Source organism: Halichoerus grypus, chromosome 7 (genome assembly GCF_964656455.1).
Source record: "Halichoerus grypus chromosome 7, mHalGry1.hap1.1, whole genome shotgun sequence".
Classification (NCBI taxonomy): domain Eukaryota; kingdom Metazoa; phylum Chordata; class Mammalia; order Carnivora; family Phocidae; genus Halichoerus; species Halichoerus grypus.
The window spans coordinates 96330877-96353301 of NC_135718.1; the positions used below are offsets into that span (position 1 = coordinate 96330877).

General features: G+C 36.9%; 1 protein-coding gene across 6 annotated transcripts in view; it reads left to right on the forward strand.

Annotated features, from left to right (window-relative positions):
* Positions 1–22425, forward strand: part of RGS7 (regulator of G protein signaling 7) — a 510082-nt gene that overhangs the window by 384612 nt on the left and 103045 nt on the right. For all 6 annotated transcript variants that reach the window (XM_036070634.2, XM_036070633.2, XM_036070635.2 and 3 more), the window contains 2 exons: positions 499–605; positions 5077–5128. In XM_036070634.2, the coding sequence (XP_035926527.1) occupies positions 499–605; positions 5077–5128 (159 nt within the window). The remainder of the gene's footprint in view (positions 1–498; positions 606–5076; positions 5129–22425) is intronic.

The window sequence follows — 22425 nt, forward strand, 5'->3', positions numbered from 1 at the left end:
AATTCAAAGCCAAGTTGTTTAGGATGCCAAGAATTTGGATGCAAGAATGTGCTCAAAAGGCGCTGTGAATTGTGTAAGACTATTGACTCACAGACCTGTACCTCTGAAACAAATAATACATTATATGTTAAAAAAAAAAAAAAAGATCGTAGGAAGGGAAAAATGAAGGGGGGGAAATCGGAGGGGGAGACGAACCATGAGAGACTGTGGACTCCGGGAAACAAACTGAGGGTTTAAGAGGGGAGATGGGTAGGGGGATGGGTTAGCCTGGTGATGGGTATTAAAGAGGGCACGTTCTGCATGGAGCACTGGGTGTTCTACGCAAACAATGGATCATGGAACACTATATCAAAAACTAATGATGTAATGTATGGTGATTGACATAACATAAAAAAAAAGAATGTGCTTAAAAGGGAACAAGATAAAATCCTATACTCCTGCAAATCAACATAAAAAAAAATTTGTATACATTTTTGTTTGTTTGTTTTCATGAAACAGTGGAGGCGCTCCATTTAGGAACATTAATGGCTGCCCATGGCTACTTCTTTCCAATCTCGGATCACGTCCTCACACTCAAAGATGATGGCACCTTTTATCGGTTTCAGGTAAGTTTAATGAAAATATTCCTTAACGGTAATATAGAAGTCTGCATTTTGTTTGTTGATTGTTTTTACAAAAATTTTGAAAATATGACTTATTTTATTTGGCTTAGTCTAGTTAGAAACTAATTAATGTTAAATATAAGACAGAAAAAAAATAAGCAGGGAAAGAATGTGCTTGGTTATGATGATTTGTGAAAGCTAAACTGTGTGATGATTGAAGTTACGTTTTATATTAAAGCTTGAGAAAAATTCAGAGTGGCTTGCTGGAATTCAGGACGTGGGAGAGTTCTTCATGTGTAAGCTACATTAGCCACTGGGAAGGAAGCTGAGAAGTGTAACTGAATTGATTATACTCTGGACCCTGTCCATGATACAAGACTGTCTTCAGTCCAAGCAGATTCTCATGGGAATGCTTGAAACTCCAATGCAGAATTCAGCTAATTATACAAGCCTTCTGCATGTCAGTGTCTGAGGCTTCCTACAAGAAGACTGTGAAGCCTGACGTGCGTGATACTTTGTGTGTGCGCACTCATCTGAGACAAAACTATACCGTAGATAACCTGTAAACTGAGAAGAGTCGTTTAGGTCATTTCCAAATGAAACAGATGCTATTGTTCTTTCAGAAGTGATTGTGAACTCTGATTTTGGTCCTTGAGCATGTAGTTGACACTTGAGTTCACAATGATTTACCTGAAGTAGATGCTACATTTCATTAGGCAATATAGTTCATTAATAACTGGCTGGTGGGTTCTAGCCCATAAAATTAAGGCACATTTAATGCCAGAGTTCAGACTCTAGCTCTTATGTATTTTTAGAGGATTCTCCCCTATGTCAAACTTGTAGACATTGGAGCATTCTTTCTCACTTGTTCTAAATATCATTAGATGTTCTATATCTAAATAAATGACAAAATAACTTGGGTGCCAAAGAACTTGGCGAGACAAACAGAGAACAAAGAGGGAATATGTTTTAAAAACATTTAAAGACCTTTGTCTTCCTAGAACACTCTCACTGCCACTTCCTCAGGACCTTTTTATCCAAGGCAAATAGTCACAGGACTTTATGCACCAAATAGCTAGGAGATGAAGCAGTCTCTTGAAATCTAAGTTTTCAAGCAACATAAATTAAATTAATTAATTTTAAAAGGCTTTAAAATAAAGGAACATTATCCTTTATACAGTTAAAGTAATGGTAGCTTAAAATAGCTTATTAATAAATTAAGGTAACTCAAGTTCCTAAAGGTAACTTTTAATAAATAAAAATTATTAGTGATTAGTAAACAAAATATTTATGTATTTGTAACACTTTTTGATTTTTTTAAGGGAGTTACTTTTCTGCTACTGCAGGATTACATTTTCCATATAATCTTACTTTCTTTGAAAAATTTTTCATATAGAGACTATAAGTAAACTTTAGGCCTAATAAAAATCTCACAAATTCTGAATGAAAGGATTTTTCTTTTTACAAAAATAACAACTTTTATCTATCTTCACAATCAATATTACAACTAAAATCATCTCTGTGTAAAAGAACATATCTATGAGGGAGGCATTGGATGTAGTCTGTTTATCTCTGGAGAATTATCTAATTTAAAATTTTTCCTTAAAGCAAACTAGCTCACACATGGGCCCAAAGTTTGTGATGGTGTCTTGAGTTAACCTAATTTGCAATCTTTAACTCTGCACTTGTCATTCCCAGACTGAAATTAGTAGGCAGACAAGGTTTACATGTCTTAGTCATGGTCATGGGTCAAAGATGTGCAGAGTTGGGAATGGGCCACCATATATTCTGGAGAAAGTAGAGACTGTTTTTAAAGAGCTTTAGAACAAGACAAGGGAATGGGTGCAAGTGGTATAGGCAGAAGTTTAGCAAGTTTTCAATGTGCCTAGGTAGATGTATAAATAGTCTTTCAAATTCCATTAATTAATGTTAAATATTTTAATGACCTGTTCACATTTGAAATAGGATCTAAATGTGCCGTATTTGTAAATCTAATAATCATAGGATCTTAAAACCGAGATTTAAAAAACAAAGGACACTCCAGAGAAGTCAGGGATAATTGAATTCTTGCTTTAATGTCTGTGAAGGCATTAATCAGTTTATATTTGAACAGCCCTAATAATAGAAAACATATTATTGTTCAAGGTGTACTCTTCCATTTTTGTGTTGGTTCCAAGCAGCAGAAAGTTTTTTATTACATTGAGCTGAAATTCAACTCCCTGGGAGGATTTTAAAAATCATGAATTAAAATGGGAAACTTGCAATATCATGTTTACTGTTCCTTCAGTGAATGATTGAGATTCTAACCATCATTAGGAATCTGAAGAAGCTTCAGGGCATGAGTTTGAGACAAACAGAACTCTTCATTTAATCTCACTGATATGCTGCAGTATGTAAATTTGTCTCAATTTCTCAGCACATTTTAAATCATGTGATTTCTGTATTTATTGTAAACTTGCAATTGTCTAATTATCCTCTCTTAGCTAGCTGTAATTGAGATCTGACATGATTCTCCAGGTCCCTTTCATGACTTTCATTACATTAGTATATGTGCCAAAGGTTATTGAGTAATGGCTGGATCAGTTTTATCATAGTTAAAGAAGCCAACTGTGAAAAGAAAAGAGAAACTCATACATTAAAATGTCCTGAAGTCTACTTGAATTTTAAAAGTAGATTTTTAAATTTCAACAAACTATAAGCATTTGTTATTCTTTAAATTCTTTTTTACTATAAATTAAAATACGTTTCCTAGAAAAAATCTTGCAATATTTGTGAGGAATGCTGGTTTAAGGCATTTCCACATAATATCACAGCATAAAATAGCTTTATTCTTTTATTTTTAGTCAGGAAATTCTCACTAAAGTAAATGATAGAAGAATAAAGAAAAATTGTAAGAATGCAGTTAAGAACATTCCTTGTGGCTTTGAGAAAAAAGTATGAGTCTGGCCAGTCTGACTAGAATAGATATTTTAAAAGTTAGATAAGTGTACACACACACACACACACACACACACACACACACACACACCCCTCACAGAATAAAGGGAATAATACTTTTGATAAGTATCTCAAAACTAGTGGCCCACAAGATTTTAACTACTTTGTTTCCTGTGGTTCCCCTAGATTCTGACCCAGTTTTACCCTCAAAGCTCTATTTCCCAAGGAGTCAAGTGGGATTCACGTGAGAATGGGGCCATAGAAATCCTTGATGTCTTCCTTTGTCCGGCGTTTCAACTCTCCCCACCCCACCTAAATATTTGTCGTCCCTTTGTTCACATGTGTAGCATCAGCAGATTTCTTTATTATCCTGCAGCAATTCCCAAGAAGGAGTAGAGGGTAAATCAAAATCCCTGGAGTCCTGAGCAGTTTGAAAAGACTCTCCCCCAGAGATTCAAACAGTTCTCCCCAATTATCCTTTCCCCCCCGCCTTGAGAATCCCTCTTCCAGTAGGAGAATTATCAAACAGTTAATCAGAGATTACCTCAAGTATGCTCATTACACATGGGTAGCTAACATAACTGACTAATAAATATAAGTAAGCCCACAAGTTTGATGTCTGCAGTCTTGTTTCATTGAGTCCTAGAGTCATCATCACAGTTTGAAAGAGTAGACAGGTGGCCATCCTCATGGCCTGGAGCCCTGCATGTCCATCTAGTGAGGCTAGAAAACCTCTATGAGAACATACAAAATGTTGATGATAACAGGGTTTTCCTGATCAGTTTCTTTGTAGTTTTGTCAGTCAGTTTCTAGAATTTCACAGAATGAGATTTCTGTTGATTGTTAATCACACCAATCAATTAAAATTGATTAAAATTAAAATTAAATCAAGTAAAATTCGTTTTAAAAAAAATCACCTCTGGTTTCTGCAGTTAAAAAATTTGAAGCAATAAGTGTTTTTATGGAGAAATATTTTTTTAAAGTGAGACAGAAGAGTTGTTTAAATCTAGCTGGATAGTGTTGACAGCAGCATTATATAATTAACAAAGCCAGACAGATGATTGCCAGGTTTTAGGGAAAATTTTGATGGTTGAGCATTGGATCTACTGAAGGCAATAATGAGATACTTGAATCATAGAAAACAATTTGTTATATTTAAATATATTTCATCTGGGGATCTTGCTGAATTTAATAGTCTGCTTTCAGTCTTTGTGGGTTAACACTTTTTTTTTTTTTTGGAATGATGCAATCAGACCTTTTAGCTTTATGTCACCTGACATAAAATTGCAGCAAATGTATGACATTTTAAGTACCTGCTGGTGCTGCACAACACATTTGGAGACTGAAAATTGCTCAGCAAAGTAAATGTAGAAGAAAAGCCTTACAATGCCTCTTTGGGTACTTTTCCTGGATTACAAAACATACATTATCAGCAAACTATTCTGGATAACTGCTGGAGATGAACACAATTCACAAACCAAGAGCTCTACAAATTTTGTGTGTGTTTAACCGGGTTGCACTTCTTTTTATTCCACAGACACCCTATTTTTGGCCATCAAATTGTTGGGAGCCGGAAAACACGGACTATGGTCAGTGCGGTATCTCCTCGTTTTATTCAACAGCTAGTATGTATAGATGAACATATGCTCACATTTTATTGCTTTGTAATTGAGAAAAGAAAACCACAGCTATCAGTATGGGACCAATATTTCTAACATTAAATATGTGGATGGCTTTGTTTGGAAAGGGTTAAGCACAAACCTGGTGGCAACTTTTTCCAGGGTATGGTGCCCCATGCAATTATTAAAAAAAAAAAAAAGTTTCTTCTGAATTGGTTAAGGAAGCTTAAACAAGCTTATACAAGTTTTTATTATTATTTCCATAGCACCTTGGTCTACTAGAAGGAGTAACAAAGGGGCTGAGAGTTCCAGAGTGTTCTACTTTACTCTCCCACTTAGCTTTGTGATTTGTGATAAATCCCTTGACTTCCTGGGGCTCCATTTTTCTCATTGTTACTTCAGGCACCGTATGATTCTATAAGCAGAAGGTATATTAAACATGGAGAGGCAATCAAAAGAAAAGATAGAATAGGAAGCTTAATTGTAATAAATCAAGTTTAGTGAACTTAGAATGAACTTCATTCAGCAACCATGATCTTAGTTAAGCCCTTTAAGGATGTAGGCCCCTAACAAGTACCCATCTTTTTACATCTTCCTGAAGGCTGCAGTTTTCAAAGATAAGACTGGATGGTTTTAAAATGTCATTTCTACGAATATTTACTGAGGATTTTTTCCTATGCCAACTGCTGTTGCAGGTGCTGGAGTAACAAGGTGACTCTGACTTCATCCACATGGTTGGGTAACTCATAGGCTAGATGAGAAGAAAGAATGATAGAGAAGGAGTTCCTGTAGAGTGCTGAGTGACTATAACAGTGGTGTGTGCAAAATTATGTACAAGTTTAAAACTGATGAGAGATTGGCTTTACTCTGGGCATCACAGAATGATTTCACAAAACTGAGAGCCATTTAAGTTGGATTTTAAAGGAGGAGGGAAAATTTGTCAGGAGGCAATGCAGTGAATGCATCTGAGGCAGAGGGTAGCATATGAAAGAGCAGTGAGAAGCTTTATGGCAGTTTGGCTTTCTTTGGCATTGTTCTTGGAGAGACATCTTTGTAAGAAGACTGTAGAAAAATCCATGAAAACCAATGGAGCTATCCTTCATTTTTGTCATTTCAGAAACTTGAATTTAGTAGTTCATCCAAGATTGATCAGGCGCCAAAGATTCAAACTAACAGGGAAAACAAAACAAAAAAACCCACCCCAGAATACTTATAAACTAATAGAGAGAATAGTTGATTCCAGTAGTGAGAATGCTGATTTATTCATTCAAGGCACACATTCTTCAAAACTGAGGCACTTAGAGAAAGAAGGTATTTTTAAAAACAACTGATGATTTATGGGGTCTGAGCTGGAGAACTTTGTGGATATTTTGCCCAACCTGGGATGTTGCCTGAGAGTCGTCTCACTAAAAAGTATGGATTTCTAGTGGAGGAAACACTTGGATGGCTGAGGAGGAGCTCATAGAGAAAGACCCACATGCTGGCGGAACAGACAGATCAGACCCCAAATGCTGTCACAACCTCATGCCAACTGTGTGACTTTGGGTGAGAGACATAACATTTCTGAGACCCAGTCTGCTCACTTTTCAAGCAGAAATAATAATACTGACTTTCTTCCGTTGTCTAAATAATCCAAATTAATATGCCTAAGGAAACTGGTATGGCTTCTCTCATATTCAATAAATCAAAATTGTTTTGTGCTCATCATCATTGCCTGGCAGATAGAGTGCCTCTGTTCCTTGCAGAAAAGCAAATTCTTATTCTCAGTGTTTTCTCTAGACATCTTTTGTGTTTTTCACAAATATGTTAGTGTTCATAATAGCAGCTCATGTTTCATTTCACAGTAGATTGATGTTCCAATGCTAAGCCTAAGGAAATGGCATGGCCTACACAGCAAATCATTTACAGAACATCCCTCAAAGTCAGTCATCTCAAAATGATTAATGTCGTTCAGTTTCACATTAACTCCTACTGTGTCCATTTCAGAGAGGGTCATCTTCTATTTTATACCCAAAGCTGGAGTGCCTGCAATTTGTTAACTAACCATAGATGTAGCCTTTAATTATGATATTTGGGTTTTTCCCCCTGAATAAACATATACCTGCTTGTGTCTAGCTTGCTTGGATTATATACAAGTGAAGAATAAAATAGTTATTCAGTAGGAGATTATGAAAAAAAAAAGACAGGAAGTAAATAATAATGATCTCAGATACTGTACCACTCCTGCAGGCGATGATGCTGTATCTTCTATAATTTTTCTTTTTAGGCACAAATAAATCACAGCAACAATACAAATTACCCAACTTTGAATTTCCTACCACCATGTGTTTAAAGAACACTGTTATGAAATGCAGATCCCTATTTATAAAGATGATATTGATGCTGTGATGATGTAGTTGGGCTGTGGAGCCCAAAGCACAGTGATGACTTACGCTGTCTTTTCTCAGACAACTTGGGGGCAGAGAGGAGTTTTTGCCTAAGGCAGTCTTAAAGAATGTTTTCTTTCACTATATTAGGATCCCAATGTCTGTTTCCATCACCAGTTTGAACTTACCAAGTAGGTTCTGCAGAACATAAACCTTTACAGGTCAGTTTACATGGAGAAACACTTTTCCATGCTTACCTTGGTCTTGTAGAAAGATAGAATACATTACTCATGTTTAGTGCCTTAGACAAGCCAGTATGGACTGCAGGGCTACATATCTATGAACACCATTCTTTGAAAATCAAGTTAGGTGAGATTTTTGGTATTTCTCACCCAAGTACAAAAAACATTCCAATCCAAGCCAATTAAAATGAAGTCAGGAATGGACTTCCCTAAGTGTACCTGCGTCAAGAATGATCTAGCACAAAGGGCTCCCAGCGAGGGCTGTAGGACAAGGCATGGAGTAGCTCGAGAGAACTGTTTTAAGAAGTAGACGTGGTAGCAGTGTTGCAAACTGAAACAGAAGCCATGCAGGATTTTTACTGCTGGCTCTAGGCACACACATTGCACATTGAGGTTCCTATAAATGAGCACACATTCAATGCCTTCAGACAGTCCCCTTTTGAGGGTGGAGTCTCCAATGTTCAAATAGGACTAGAACCCCAAGAAATCAAGATTTCCGATAAAGACAGGAGCTGACTCTGTATTTGTATGACTCACCCACCAAATCCTCGCCCCATCGGAGCCTGTCTTATTTAGTATTTCTATATTTTGTTCAAGATTTTCAAGATTTGTGTTCAAGATTAATTTTTATTCTTCTAATATTGTATTTAAATTTTTTTTTTTCCTGATTGCTGAGTTTGTTGGCACTCCCTTAACTTCTGCCCCCTAGGAAAGTACCTCACTCATGTCATCCTGGTGGTAATGCAACTGAGACCAACACATGACAGTTGCAGACAGACCTTTTAACAATGGAAATTATTGAGCTCTTTGCATTAACTTGTAGGATGATGATTTGTGCCTCAGAAAACATCCAACCAAAGGTCTGTCTTTCCTCCAGGATGATGTGAAGACTTTCAGGCCTATGAAGAGAGAATGTACTTTTTGCCCTCCCCCCGTCAAGAACTAGACAACACTAAATTCCACTTCTCAAAACCATGCTAAAATAATACTAAAAATAAACAGAGAATTCATACACTTTTCATAGAAATAATAAGAGGCCAGCAAAAAGAAAGTGTTCTAGTTGGCAAATCACAGCAATTAATTTTATGCTGATATAAATAATCACAGCAGCTTTGATATATATAGTAATTTTTCCTTCAGGGACAGATTTTAAGTTGGTCAGTTAGCACTGATAGAAAGATTGCTCTATCAAAAGTTCCTTGTTTGGGGGAGGAATTTATGATTAATTAGAGAGATCAAATACACAATGAATGAATTTAAAAGAACTGTGAAGTAAATGCAGAAACAAAACCAAATAGCATATTATGGCTTCAGAACTGTTTCTTAAATGTTGGGTGGCTGACAAAGTAAGAGTGCCTTAAATTATTGTATATTGATGCAGTGATAATTCTGTAATATGTAATATTTAAAAATGGAGAATTCAAGATGCTGGGGAAAATAAAAGAACTTCACTTTTTTAAAAGTAGGCATTGTTTATTTCTTGACCTAAAACATTGCAAAGCTTTCCAATGAATCCATCCCATTAATGAAATTGTAGAGGGGAAAGGGAGGTACTCCAGCTTCGTTCTTTTTGGAACTTAATTTATATGTTGTTTATTTTATAAGAGCTTTAATTTAAGAGCCTCTGCTGTTCTACTTCATAGTCCTCCGTAGAACTCCCAGTCTTTATCATTCACTTTTGATGAATCTATCCTGGTGTACCTATTTTTGAAGCCAGATGTTAGTGACTGTTATAGAAGAGATTTTCTTTTTTAATTTCTAGTTTTTGGAGTGGTATAAAAAAATTAAACAGAAGGTACAATCCCATAAACCACCTCAATCCTACTCACACTCTTCTCTATTATTAATACCTTACGTTAGAGTGGTACATTTGATACATTGATGAACCTGTATTGATGCATTATTATTAACTAAAGTCCATAGTTTACATTAGAGTTTAATCTTTGTATTGTACATTCCATGGGTTTTGACAAATGTATAATGACACATACCCACCAATACTGTGTCCTACAAAATAGTTTGACTACCCTAAAATTCCCTGTGCTCTACTTATTCATCCCTCCATTTTCCCTGCCGAACCCGGGGCAAGCACTGTACTTTTTCCCGTCTCCATAGTTTTTCCTTTTCCAGAATGTTATATAATTGGGGTCATACAGTAGGCAGCCTTTTCAGATTGCTTCTGACACTCAATAACATGCGTTCAAGTTCCTCCATGTCTTTGCATGATCGGATAGCTCATTGCTTTTTTATCATGGAATAATATTGCATTGTATGAATATACCACAGTTTGTTTATCCATTTACCAGTTGAAGAACATCTTGGCTGCTTCCACATTTGGTAATTATGAATAAAGTCGCTGTAAACATTAGTATGCAGGTTTTTGTGTGGGCATTAGTTTTCAACTCATTCAGAGAAAACCTTGGGAGAGTGATTACTGGATTATATGGTAAGATTATGTTTAGCTTTGTAAAATAGAGTCAAATAATTTTCCAGAGTGGTTGTACCATTTTGCATTCTGACCAGCAATGAATGAGAGCTCCTCACCAGTATTTAGTGCTATAGTATTTAGAATTTTAGCCATTCTAATAGATGTGGTGTCTCATTGTTTTAATTTTAATTCCCCAATAACATACAATGTTGCATATTTTTTCATATGCATATGTGCCAAGTGTACATCTTTTTTGTTGAGGTGCCTGTCCAGATCTTTGCTCACCTTTTAATTGGGTTATTTTCTTACTGTGAGTTTTAAGAATTCTTAGTATATTGTGAATCCATCATCGATATGTTTTGCAAGGATTTTGTCTTAGTCTGTGGCTTCTGTTTTCATTTTGTTAATGGTGTCTTTTACAAATGAGTTTTAAATTGTAATGAAGTCCAACTTGTCAATTTTTTTTTCTTTCATAGATTGTGCTTTGGTGTTTCATCTAAAAAGTCATTGCCAAACCCAAGGTCACCTAGATTTTCTCCTATGTTATCTTTAAGGAGTTTTATAGTTTTGTGTTTTACATTTAGGTTTATGACTCATTTTGAGTTAATACTTGTTGAATGTTGTAAGGGCTAAATCTAGTTTCATTTTTATTTTCTTTTGCAAGTAGATGTCCAGTTGTTCCAGCACAATTTATTGACAAGACTCTCCTTTCTCCATTGAATTGCCTTTGCTCCTTTGTTAAATAAGAGCTGGCTATATTTATATGGGTCTATTTCTGGTTTTTCTGTTCTGTTCCATTGGATACATTTGTCTATTCCCTCACCAACATCATAGCATATTGATTACTGTAACTTTATAATGGGTCTTGAAATTGGGTACTGTCAATCCCCCAGATTGGTACTTGTCCTTCACCTTGTGCTATATATGCTGCATCTTTGCTTTTTATATAAACTTAAGAATCAGTCTTTTGTTATCCACAAAACAACCTGCTGGGATTTGACTGGGATTACAGATCAAGCTGAGAAGAATTGACATCGTGACAATATTGATTCTTCCTCTCCATGAACATGGGTTATCTCTCCATATTTAATTCTTTCTCCAATATTTTTCATCAGAGTGAAGAACCAGCTTTTGGTTTTGTTGAATTTCTTTATTGGTTTCCTGTTTTCGAGTTGATTGATTTCTGCTGTAATTTTTTGTAGTTCTTTTCTTCTGTTTGCTTTGGATTTAATTTCCTCTTTTTTTTTTTTCATTTCCTATATTGGAAGTTTAGTTTATTGGTTTTAGATCTTTTCTTAAATATATGCATTCAATACTTTAAATTTCCCTCTAAGCACAGCTTTCAATGCATTACAGATTATGATAACTTGTATTTCTATTGTCCTTTAGTGAAAATATTTTTTTTAATGTCTCAAGATTTATTTGACAATATGTTATTTACAAGTGTGTTGTTTAATTGCAAGCATTTGAGGGCTTTCTAACGATCTTTCTGTTACTGATTTCTGGTTTAATTTCACTGTTGTCTGAGAGCATGCTTTGTAAGATTTCTGTTTTTTTAAATTTATTATAATGTGTTTTATGGCCTAGAACATGGTCTGTTTGGGTGCGATATGTCCCATGGGGGGAACTTGAGAAGATTGCATATTCTGCTGTTGTTGGATGAGTATTGTATAAATGTCAATTAGATCCATTTTATTGATGGTGCTCTTCTGTTCAGCTTGTTTTTACCAATTTTTTGGCCACTGGAGCTGTCAACTACAGATAGATGCATGTTGAAGTCTTTAATCATAATAGTATTTGCCTACTTCTCCTTGAAGTATCTCAATTTTGCCTCAAGCATTTTGATGCTCTGTTGTTAGGTGCATAAACATGGATTTTTATGTCTTCATGAAGAATTAATCCCTTTATCATTATATAATATCCCTGTTTATTCTTATACTTTTTATTTTTTCTGAGGCCTGCTTTGAAATTAATTTAGCTACTCTAGTTTTATTTTTATTAGTATTAACATGGCAAATTTTTATCCTTCCCTTTATTTGTAATCTATCTGGATGTTTATTTTTAAGTGGGTTTTTTGTAGACAGCATATTGTTAGGTACTATTTTTTTGTTTAGTCTCAGAGTCTTTGTCTTTTAATTGGTATATTTAGACCATTCACATTTAAAGTGACTTAATATAGTTGGATTAATATCTATCCCATTTTTAATTATTTTCTATTTATATCCCTTTTTCTATGTTTCTTTTTTTTTTTTCTTCCATCCATTTTCTACCTTCTCTGGCTTTAATTGAGCATTTTGTATGATTCCTTTTCTCATGCCTCTTAATATATCAATTATACTACTTTTTATTTTTTTATTTTCTTAAAAGATTTTATTTATTTATTTGACAGAGAGAGCACAGCACGGGGAGCAGCAGGTAGAGGGAGAGGGAGAAGCAGACTCCCCAAGTAGGGAGCCTGATGTGGAGCTCAATCCCAGGACCCTGGGATCATGACCTGAGCCAAAGACAGAAGCTTAACAACTGAGCCACCCAGGTGCCCCAATTATACCACTTTTTAATTGTTTAAAAATTTCCCTAGAGTTTTTTGGGGCATTTTTTAGATTTTATTTATTTATTTGACAGAGAGAAACACAGTGAGAGAGGGAACACAAGCAGGGGGGTGTGGGAGAGGGAGAAGCAGGCTTCCCGCTGAGCAGGGAGCCCAATGCGGGACTTGATCCCACAACCCTGGGATCATGACCTGTGCCAAAGGCAGACGCTTAACGACTGAGCCACCCAGGCACCCCTAGAGTTTTAAATATGCATTTACAACCAATCTAAGACCATTTTCAGATAACCTATACACTTTCTGAGTAATACAAGCACCTCATGAGAGAATATCCCCACTTTATTCCTCCCAGTCTTACAACACTGCTATCATTCCTTTCACTTCATTATAAGCTATAATCACTGAATGTATTTTTGCTATTGCTATTTTGAACAAATGCTTATCTTTTAGATCAATTAAGAATAAGAAATATGAAATATTTTGTTTTACCTTCATTGATTCCTTCTCTAAAAGTCTTCCTTTCTTTTGTAGATCTCAGTTTCAACCTATATCACTTTCCTTTTCTCTGAAGAACTTCTGTTAACATTTCTTATAAGGCAGGTCTACTGACAACAAATTCCCTCAATTTTCATTTGTCAGAGAAAATCTCTATTTCTTCTTCACTTTTGAAAGATAATTTTGCAGAATAAAGAATTCCAGGTTTGTGGTCTTTTCTTTCAACATGTTATATACATCTCACTCCACTTTCTTTTTGCTTGCATGGTTTCTAATGAGAAACTTGATGTAATTCTTATCCTTTGTCCTCTATATGTGTTCCCTACTATCCCCCACCCCAGTTCCTTTCAATGTTTTTTCTTGGTTTTCTGCATTTAGGATATAATACATATAGATATAGATGATATAGGTAGAAGGAGAGAGAGAGAGGGAGGTTTTGGTATTAATCATATTTGATGTTCTCTGACCACCCTGGATTTGTGGTTTGATGTCTGTATTAGTTTGCTAGGCTCCCATAACAAAACACCACAGACTAGGTAGCATAAACCCAGAAGTTTATTTTCTCATAGTTCTGGAAGCTGGAGTCCATGATCAAGATGCTGTTGGGGTGGTTTTCTCCTGAGATCTCTCTCATTGGCTTGCAGGTGGCCACTGTTTCACTGTGTTTCCACATGGTATTTTCTCTGTGTGTACACATCCCTGGTGTCTCTTTCTTATAAAGACACCAGTTATCTTGGATTAGGGGCTCACCCTTATGACCTCATTTAACCTTAATTATCTCTCTAAAGGCCCTATCTCCAAATACAATCTCATTCTGAAGTTACTGGGAGTTAGGGCTTCAACATACGAATTTTAAGAGAACACAATTCAATCCATAGCACTATTACTAATTTGGGGCAATTATCAGTCATTATTGCTTCAAATATTTCTTCTGCTCTTTCTTTGTTCTTTTCTGGTATACATTACATGTATGTTACATCTTTTGTAGTTGTCCCACAGTTCTTGGATATTCTGCTCTCTCGTTCTCATTCTTTTTTCTATTTGTATTTCAGTTTTGGAAGTTCCTATTGACATATCTTCAAGCCGACTGATTCTTTAGTAGCTGTGTTCAGTCGATTAATGAGCCCATCAAAGGCATTCCTCATTTATATTACAGTGCTTTGATTTCTTGTGTTCCCTCTTGATTTTCCCTGAGCGTTTCCATCTCTCTGCTCACAATGTTCATCTGCTCTTGCATATTGTCTGCTTTTTCCATTACAGCCCTGAGTAGTTTAATCACAGTTGATTTTAATTCCATGTCTGATATTTCCCAAATCTCTTCTATATCTGAGTCAGCTTCTCATGCTTGCTCTCTCTCTTCAAACTGTGTTTTTTTGTCTTTTATACCTTGTAATTTTTTGTTGAAAACAGGACATGATGTAAAAGAAACTAAGATAGATAGGCCTTTAATGTGAGGTTTTATGTTTCTCTAACTAGGATATAGTCTGTGTTTACTCTTGCTGTAGCTACAGGTTTTAGAGGATGTCATTTCCTCTGGTGTCCTTGTTTTTGTCTCCCCTGTTGTCTTTGGGTTTCCTTACATACTTCTAACATAAGGTCTGAAACATTAAGTTTTTTCAGTTGCCTCTTCTATACAGGAACCCTATTTATGTGGTAGTGAGTTGTGTGTATGTGTGGGGAAGGGAAGCCTTGTACAGTCCTATGATTAGGTCTCAGTCTTTTAGTGTGCCCCTGAGCTGTGACCTTCACGGATGCTCCTTGGTTGTTTGAGATTCCTACTCCCCCGCTTAAGTGACATAGGAAAGGTATAAGGGGCTTAAATTGGTTATTTCTCTATCTGCAGGTGGAAGACTAGACTGGGCTGGAGTTGGTATTTCTCTTCCTCCAGGTAGTTCAGACTCTGGTGTAACCCCAGTTTATCAGATGCTGGTAGTATAGTTCCCCTGAGAAAAGCTTTGCTAAAAAAGAACAGAATGTTCTGGGTATATTTCAGATGGTTTCTGTTTCCCTCCTCTTGTTGGAAGCATGAGGGAATTTTTCTGAGATCCTCACTGTGAGAAGCTGGTAGTGCTCCTGGAGGTAAAACTCACAAATGGGTGGTATTCCCCCAACACTGCCCCCCCCCCACATCCCCTGGAGTTTCTAATGCTCTAGCTTGTTCACACTGAGCCTCCAGCAATAAGTCAGTTACAGTTTTAGTTTTCCTACCGCAGATGGAGGTTTCTGCTCTTGGGCTTCTGCCCCAGTGAGTCACAATTCTCTATATACATCTGTCCATCTCTCCAGCTTGGGGGCACTGACTTGTCCCCTCTGGTCTCCATTCTCTGATGGATGTAGGGAGAAACAGTTGGTTTTTACATTGTTCAGCTTTTTTCAGCTTTGTGAGGATGGATAGGAATAGCAATTTCCAAGCTGCTTACATGCTAGACCGGAAACCAGAGAGCAGATTTTTATAGGGAAAAGGAAGAACATATCATCACTAAGCAAGTTGTTTCTGTCTATTTGTTTTTGCTTTTATTTAATTTTTTCCTTCACTATTTCATCATGGGAGAGTCTCTGAATCAACTTCTGAGAGAAATGGGAAACAAAGTTGGTTGTTTCTCTTCCATGTGTTCTCCCTTTCCACTGGCCTTTGGAGAGTGTCTGAAGTCCAACCATCAGTGTCATGGAAAATTTGAGGTTGTTATTTTCCCCTTGATTTCCCTGAGTTTTGGAAGTGGCCTAGAATGGAAAGGGAGAGGAACCTGGCACACTCAATTGGCAGACCTTGATAAAAGGGCAAAGAAACAAAATAAGAGTGCATCCAAGCTGAATTCTAATAAGACTTGCATGTTTTTAAGCTTTATATATGTTTCACCATAAACCTGTAAAGAATATAATTTACATGTTAATGTTCCAACATGTTTTCCCCAAAGCTATCATGATCAATGGTCATTTGTAAATTAATGTGCCCTGGAATGAGATCAGAGGTGCATCTAGAAAGAAAGATAAAACATTATAACCCACAGGAATGTCACATCATCATTGAAAATTACAGATGCTTTGGGACAATTAAAATTTCAAAACACAAAATTAAAAAAAAATTAAAAATCTTCACTGATTAAGCCGAATTGCAGTAATCTCTTAATTTGTGGAAATGATGGACTCTCATACATCTCTCTTAATAAAAAGGAAAAGTTATACTGTATTTTTATTACTGTAGTTATAAAGGGTAATATTGGTATTATAATCTACTTTATAAATTAAATATTCACCATGAACTAGTTTAGCCAAAACAAAAAACAACAAACTATGTTCTAAAAACAACACATTTACCCAATATAACAATGAGAACTAACTCATTGTATAAGACTATTCATTAAAAAGACCTAAAACATTTATGGCATCTTCAGAATACAAATATTGGCACAAATCATTCTCCTCCTTTATAAAATGTCCCAAACTTTCATCAATTCAAGACACAAAACTTACTTAAAAAGAGTAAGCCATTAAACAGTTTGGCTTTTACCTGACTTATGCAAAGATTGAGACACCTGATTTATTCTCTTTTTTTTTAAGATTTTATTTATTTATTTGTCAGAGAGACAGAGAGACAGAGAGAGAGAGCACAAGCAGGGGGAGCTGCAGGCAGAGGGAGAAGCAGGCTTCCTGCTGAGCAAGGAGCCTGTTGTAGGACTTGATCCCAGGACCCTGGGATCATGACCTGAGCCAAAGGCAAACGCTTAACCAACTGAGCCACTCAGGCGTCCCACCTGATTTATTCTCTTAACCAAATATTGACATGTACCTATAAACATTTATGATGTATATGAATGTTGCACATACATTTGAATGTATTGTGTGTATAGTTGCATCATGCCTACATACAATACACAAATGGAAATGGTTATCCAAATGGAAAATTTAAATATTCCTAAACGTGGTATCTATAAAATAAAATTAAGACTATATTAGTATTTTTGAAATGCAACCCTAGTTCAAAATCTCAATCTCTAGAAATGCTGTTTGTTGTACTGAAAATAATTTCACATATTAATTGAGCCACCAGCTTAGAAATACCTTGCTTTTTCTCTGTCCAAGTAGTGAAGTGAGTCTGCTGAGAAAACTAGTACCTAATCACTTGTGCTATTTCCTGGTTTCTGGTTTGTCCCCTTCCTTATAATTCCCTAGGCTTCTCCTGGCTTGTAGTCTTTTCTTTATACCGCCTGCAAGCAACAATATAAAAAAAGAAAGAGAAACATATTTGACATTTTATAGCAATGCATATTCAACTTTTAACTGCCTAATTAATGTCTGAATTATTATTTTGTATCTTTAATCATTATTTATTCACATATTAAGAGGAAATTTTTTTTTCCATTAATTGGGCTATGATACACATATGTAAATATATTATGTGTATATATGTGTATGTGTGTTGGGGGTGGGCGATGTGTGATTGCTCTGTGTAAAAAACCCAAATTTGGAAGCCTTGAAATCCATTATAATATGAAATAAGTAATATAAGCAACAAGCTTCCTGATAGGGAACTAGTTTGATGCCTTTGCAAGTCACTAGAATGGAGTTTGGGGGACCCGCTGTCTCTCAAGTGCCTTATATTTCACTCTTGCTCAGAGTGTGGCCTGGCCCACCTGTACCAAATGGGATGATTTTAAAATGCAGATTCCTGGCCTCTTTCCCAACCAGTTGAGTCTGAGACTCCAACCCGAGAATTGGCATTAATAAGCTATTCCAGATGTATGCTAAGGTTTGGATACCAGGCAATCAATATTTAGCATACCACGTCAGATTAATTTGATATTTGCGTTCCTGGTGGTTTCACATTTTTGTCTCATTTATTTTTTAACATTTTCTCTCATTTAAAATGAGTATTCCTACTTGTCCAGTACATTTCAAATAATAGTATATCAGACATTTGAGTAGCAGTTAACAACTTATATTACATCTTTACATACATTATCTGATTTAATCCCTCACAAAATAAATCTTCAAAAATTTTTTAGCCACAGTCAACAGATGGAAAAAGCAAAAGATTCAGAGAGGTAAAGAATCTACCGTATTTGCTAAAAATGACACAGCCAAGATTGGTGCCCAGGATTTCTGACTGAGTTTTATGCTTTTCCTGCTTTCCCATACTTGCCTTACTTTCATGGCTCTTTGGGCATGAGTGTTTCTCAGTTGGATTTGCATCCCATGGTGGTGTTTATAAGACTTAGAGCTAGCTGGATATTTAGCTACATGATCAGTATGCAGCTGCCAATGCAATTCTAGAGTAAAGGGCCGAGGTTGCTGTCTGACAGGAAGATTTTTGAGTCCTTAGTATCTGTTATGTAGTTCAAAGCATAACGGTGGACAAGGTCAGCCAGGAAGGACATGCAGAGTGAGACAAAGAGAAGGACCAGGTTGGAATTTCGAGAACATCAACATGTAAGGAGAAATTACCAGAGGGGGAGGCAGCAAAGGAGAATGAGAAGAGGATGTGGAGATCAGATTCCAACAAGGGGATGAACAACCAGGAAACAAAGACAGCGGGGACTGCTTCCTCAGATGCTTGGCAATGGAGGGAGAAGAAGAAAAAGAGATGGATGGATAAATGGGGGAGGACAGAAAAGAGGTAAAGAGTGGGCCTGCTCGCTGGAAGGAACTGATGCTGCAGGGTCAGTGGCCTGGTGTCCAATAGGGAAGAAAGTTGGAATTATTTGGAAAATAAGGGTAAGCTTCAGTGAAGGGAGAGACGTTAGAGTAGGATGAGCAATACATCTGTCACTGATGGTTAAGCTTCTTGACAAGAATAGAGTAGGAATGAGTAGAGGATTCCTGGAATCCAGAATCTAGCACTTCTCCCTCTCTAGGATGCTGATCCTTGATGGGTAATACTGTTTGGAATATTTTCCCATCCATCTATACTGTAATTTGTGGCTGAATTTCAACCACTCTGATTATGGCACATTTAAAAGACTCTATGGCTTCATGATCTTACCCTAAGTTAGTTTTAGGTAGAAAAAAATAATAACAATGAAGTGGTGCTGTATAGGAAAAATTGTGGAATAGATATATCTATTTTAGAAAAAAGGTATGAATAACTCATATATGAACTATAATGTATGTGTGCTGTTTACTTGTGAAATTATTGGAAGCTTATGTCTAGGAATGTCAGTGATGCAAATATACATCATGACACACCCTGGGATTACCCAAACAGTTCATAACAATCTAAACTGATGATGATGACATAAAATCAACATTAATTTTCAATTTAAAGTCATGAACTTCAGTCACTGAAAATCATGACCAACTCAGAACAACAGTGAGGATTCAGTAATAATAAAATATTCTCCTGGAAGATGACTGGAATCTCAATTACCCATGGATATGTGTGTTCCAAACTTTGCAACATTGCCAAGTATCATGTGACAGTCAGACTTCTTAGCAAAGTCTGCGTGAGAGGCCTCAGGAAGTTCTATTAACAAGCTGATTTTAGTTTATGCATTCCAAATTTAGTAACCTTGTTGCCTGGCACTTCCTGATGCAAACTGAAGGAAACATTTGCATGGTGGGTCCTTTTACCCTTCAGGATCCCTGGAGCAGTGGACTGTGGGCCTTGCTTTGGCAAGCATGGATGTAGGGGTTTGTTTGAATTAACAAGCTCTCCCAATATCAGTTCACAAAGTACACCTTCTAGCTTCCTCGTGCATCAATTGAATCACACAATCTATGTCTTTCTTCAAGTGACAAAACAATGGAAGCACTTAGGAAATTGTCAGTGTGGTTATTTACTAGTGAAGGAGAAGTTGTTTTGGGACCTGAATCAGGATGGAAGTATTCCGGTTTAGATGGGGCTTTTACCTGGTGGAGAGGGGGTGGGAGGAGGTAGGGGGCTTTGATGGTGTCAGGGTACAAGCAAAACTCCCCATTATGTTTAGGCTTAATAACTACAGGAAGCACGTTTTCATTGAAAGTTTTATTTTTTTAACATTTATTTATTTATTTTAGAGAGAGAGAACATGCATGAGCAGGGTTGGGGGGGTTATGGGGATTGGAGGGGCAGAGGGAGAGGGAGAGAGAATCCTCAAGTAGACTCCCTGCTGAGCGCAGAGCCTGACACTGGGCTCGATCCCAGGAACTCAGATCATGACCTGAGCCATAATCAAGAGCCGGTCGCTTAGCCAACTGAGCCACCCAGGCGCCCCTCATTTAAAGTTTTGGTAAAGAAAAAGAGCTAATCATGGTGGCCATGACAAAAACAAAAACTATTCAAAAACCCATGGACGTTTTTTGAAGACCAAAGAATGAAAAGGGAAATTAAAAAATAAAGTAGACTGTATTGGCAAGATCATTTATAATTTAAATAAATACTAATAGGCATGGATTTTATGAATTAGCAGTACTATTTCATGAAGACTCAATTTTCTCAGGTCTAGCAGTTAAAGCTAAAAAGATAGTTTTGTTTAAAAAATGTATCAACAGGACAGGCATTATTTTTTCATTGTTTTAATATTGAGTAGAAGGGGGAAAACAGACTATTGTAGCTGACTTAGTTTTTGGTCTTACTTTGAAATTTTGTCAACCTGGGAAGTAGGCAGAACCTTTACAACCTGGGTGGTAAATAGGCTACACTGTGTGATTCTCTGGTTGGGTAACAGAAGTTTTTTGTACCATGAGCTGAAATAACAAAAACAAGAGTACTTCTAAGTCCAAGTGATCTGAAATTTAAAAAAAAAAAAAAAAATCCTTTATTTAAAACCTGCTTAACGGGAGATTTGCATATCTGTTTTTATATTTTCCTTGAACGAAGAGGGGGTGGGGGGACTTCAGTATTTTCTTTCTACATTCTCTTAACAGAAGGGAGATCTAGACTGTTTTAAATCACACTAGGCAAAGGCCCTCATGAGAACCCTGGAAAGCAAAGCAAGGGAGCAAACCTGAGGACCCCGTGTTGGACCACGACTTCCTCCAGCCGTGAAATGTCAGAGCTAGAGGGAGCCTGAGAGATGACCCAATTCATCCATCTCAGCTAATGATGAGGCAGCTGAATTCCAGAGAGTAGGCAGGACTTGCCAGGCCAAGGTCACGCCCCTCATTATTGGCCAAATTCAGAACACACTAAAAAGTGAGATAAGTAGGAAGATAGCTGAATGCATCCCTGTTTAGCAGAGCAACCAATAGAGATTTTCAATAACTTAGTCTTAAGTGGTTGCAACTTTTCTCAGGCTACCAAGTATACCAAATGTGCTGTGCCATTGTGTTTCTGTTACCATTATGGAACAAAGGGGAAATTTTCTGTGCTGGACCTGATCAATGCTTTCATGCGAAGTTTGAGGTGTCAGATTCTTGTTAAAGAAATTTCTCTTTAAGCCAAGAAATATTTGTGTAAGGCTGCCCAAACTACTGCTGTTGCTTTCTGGCGTCTTTGTAAAGCCTTGGCCAGCTCCCACCTGTTATAATAAAAGTGGTAACACAGTGTACTCCCGGATCACCGTGCTATTTGTCCAGTGTTAAGGCTATACCTCAGGCTGTTTCCCTGGCGGGGGCAAGCAAAAGGCAGAACTCACAAATTCTTCTTTTGGTTGTTGTTGTTGCAAACCCTTCTTAAACAATAGTTCTGTTTTAGACATATTTTGCCAGCTGAGGAAGAACAATGTGTCTGCTTAGATTATGGAGAGGATTGAGAATTCCTCTGCCCAGCTAGGACTATTCCAATTCTCTGTTCAAACCACCTGATGATGAAATCCCCTGAAGGTAAAATGTGTCAGGAGTGAATTCTGGGAATAGAATCACCAGGACACTACTTAGGAATTGCTGGGTACACTTTGGAGTTTAAGTCCTGCCCAACAGCTGGTGCAGTACCCAAAGAAGGCATTAAACGAGATACTGGCAGCCTGTCCAAAGCACAGATACACAGAAACACAAGGAGGTATCAAAGTGAATAGCTCCATGACCACTTTCCAACGTGACCAGCACAAACTTGGAGTAGACTTTATAGACATTTGCTTAGAGATCCAGGTCCCCATGGAGCATTTCTATGCCTTGGGCCACTGTAGTGAACGTAGACACAGAGGACTTCCCTGCTGAAGTCTGTGTCACAATATAAGTAGTAGGACCATGCCAGGTGTCAGATGGACACTGGGAAATTAGAAGTTGAAGATTCAAAGCCCCAACTGACATTCTCACCAACTAATTTTATTTCA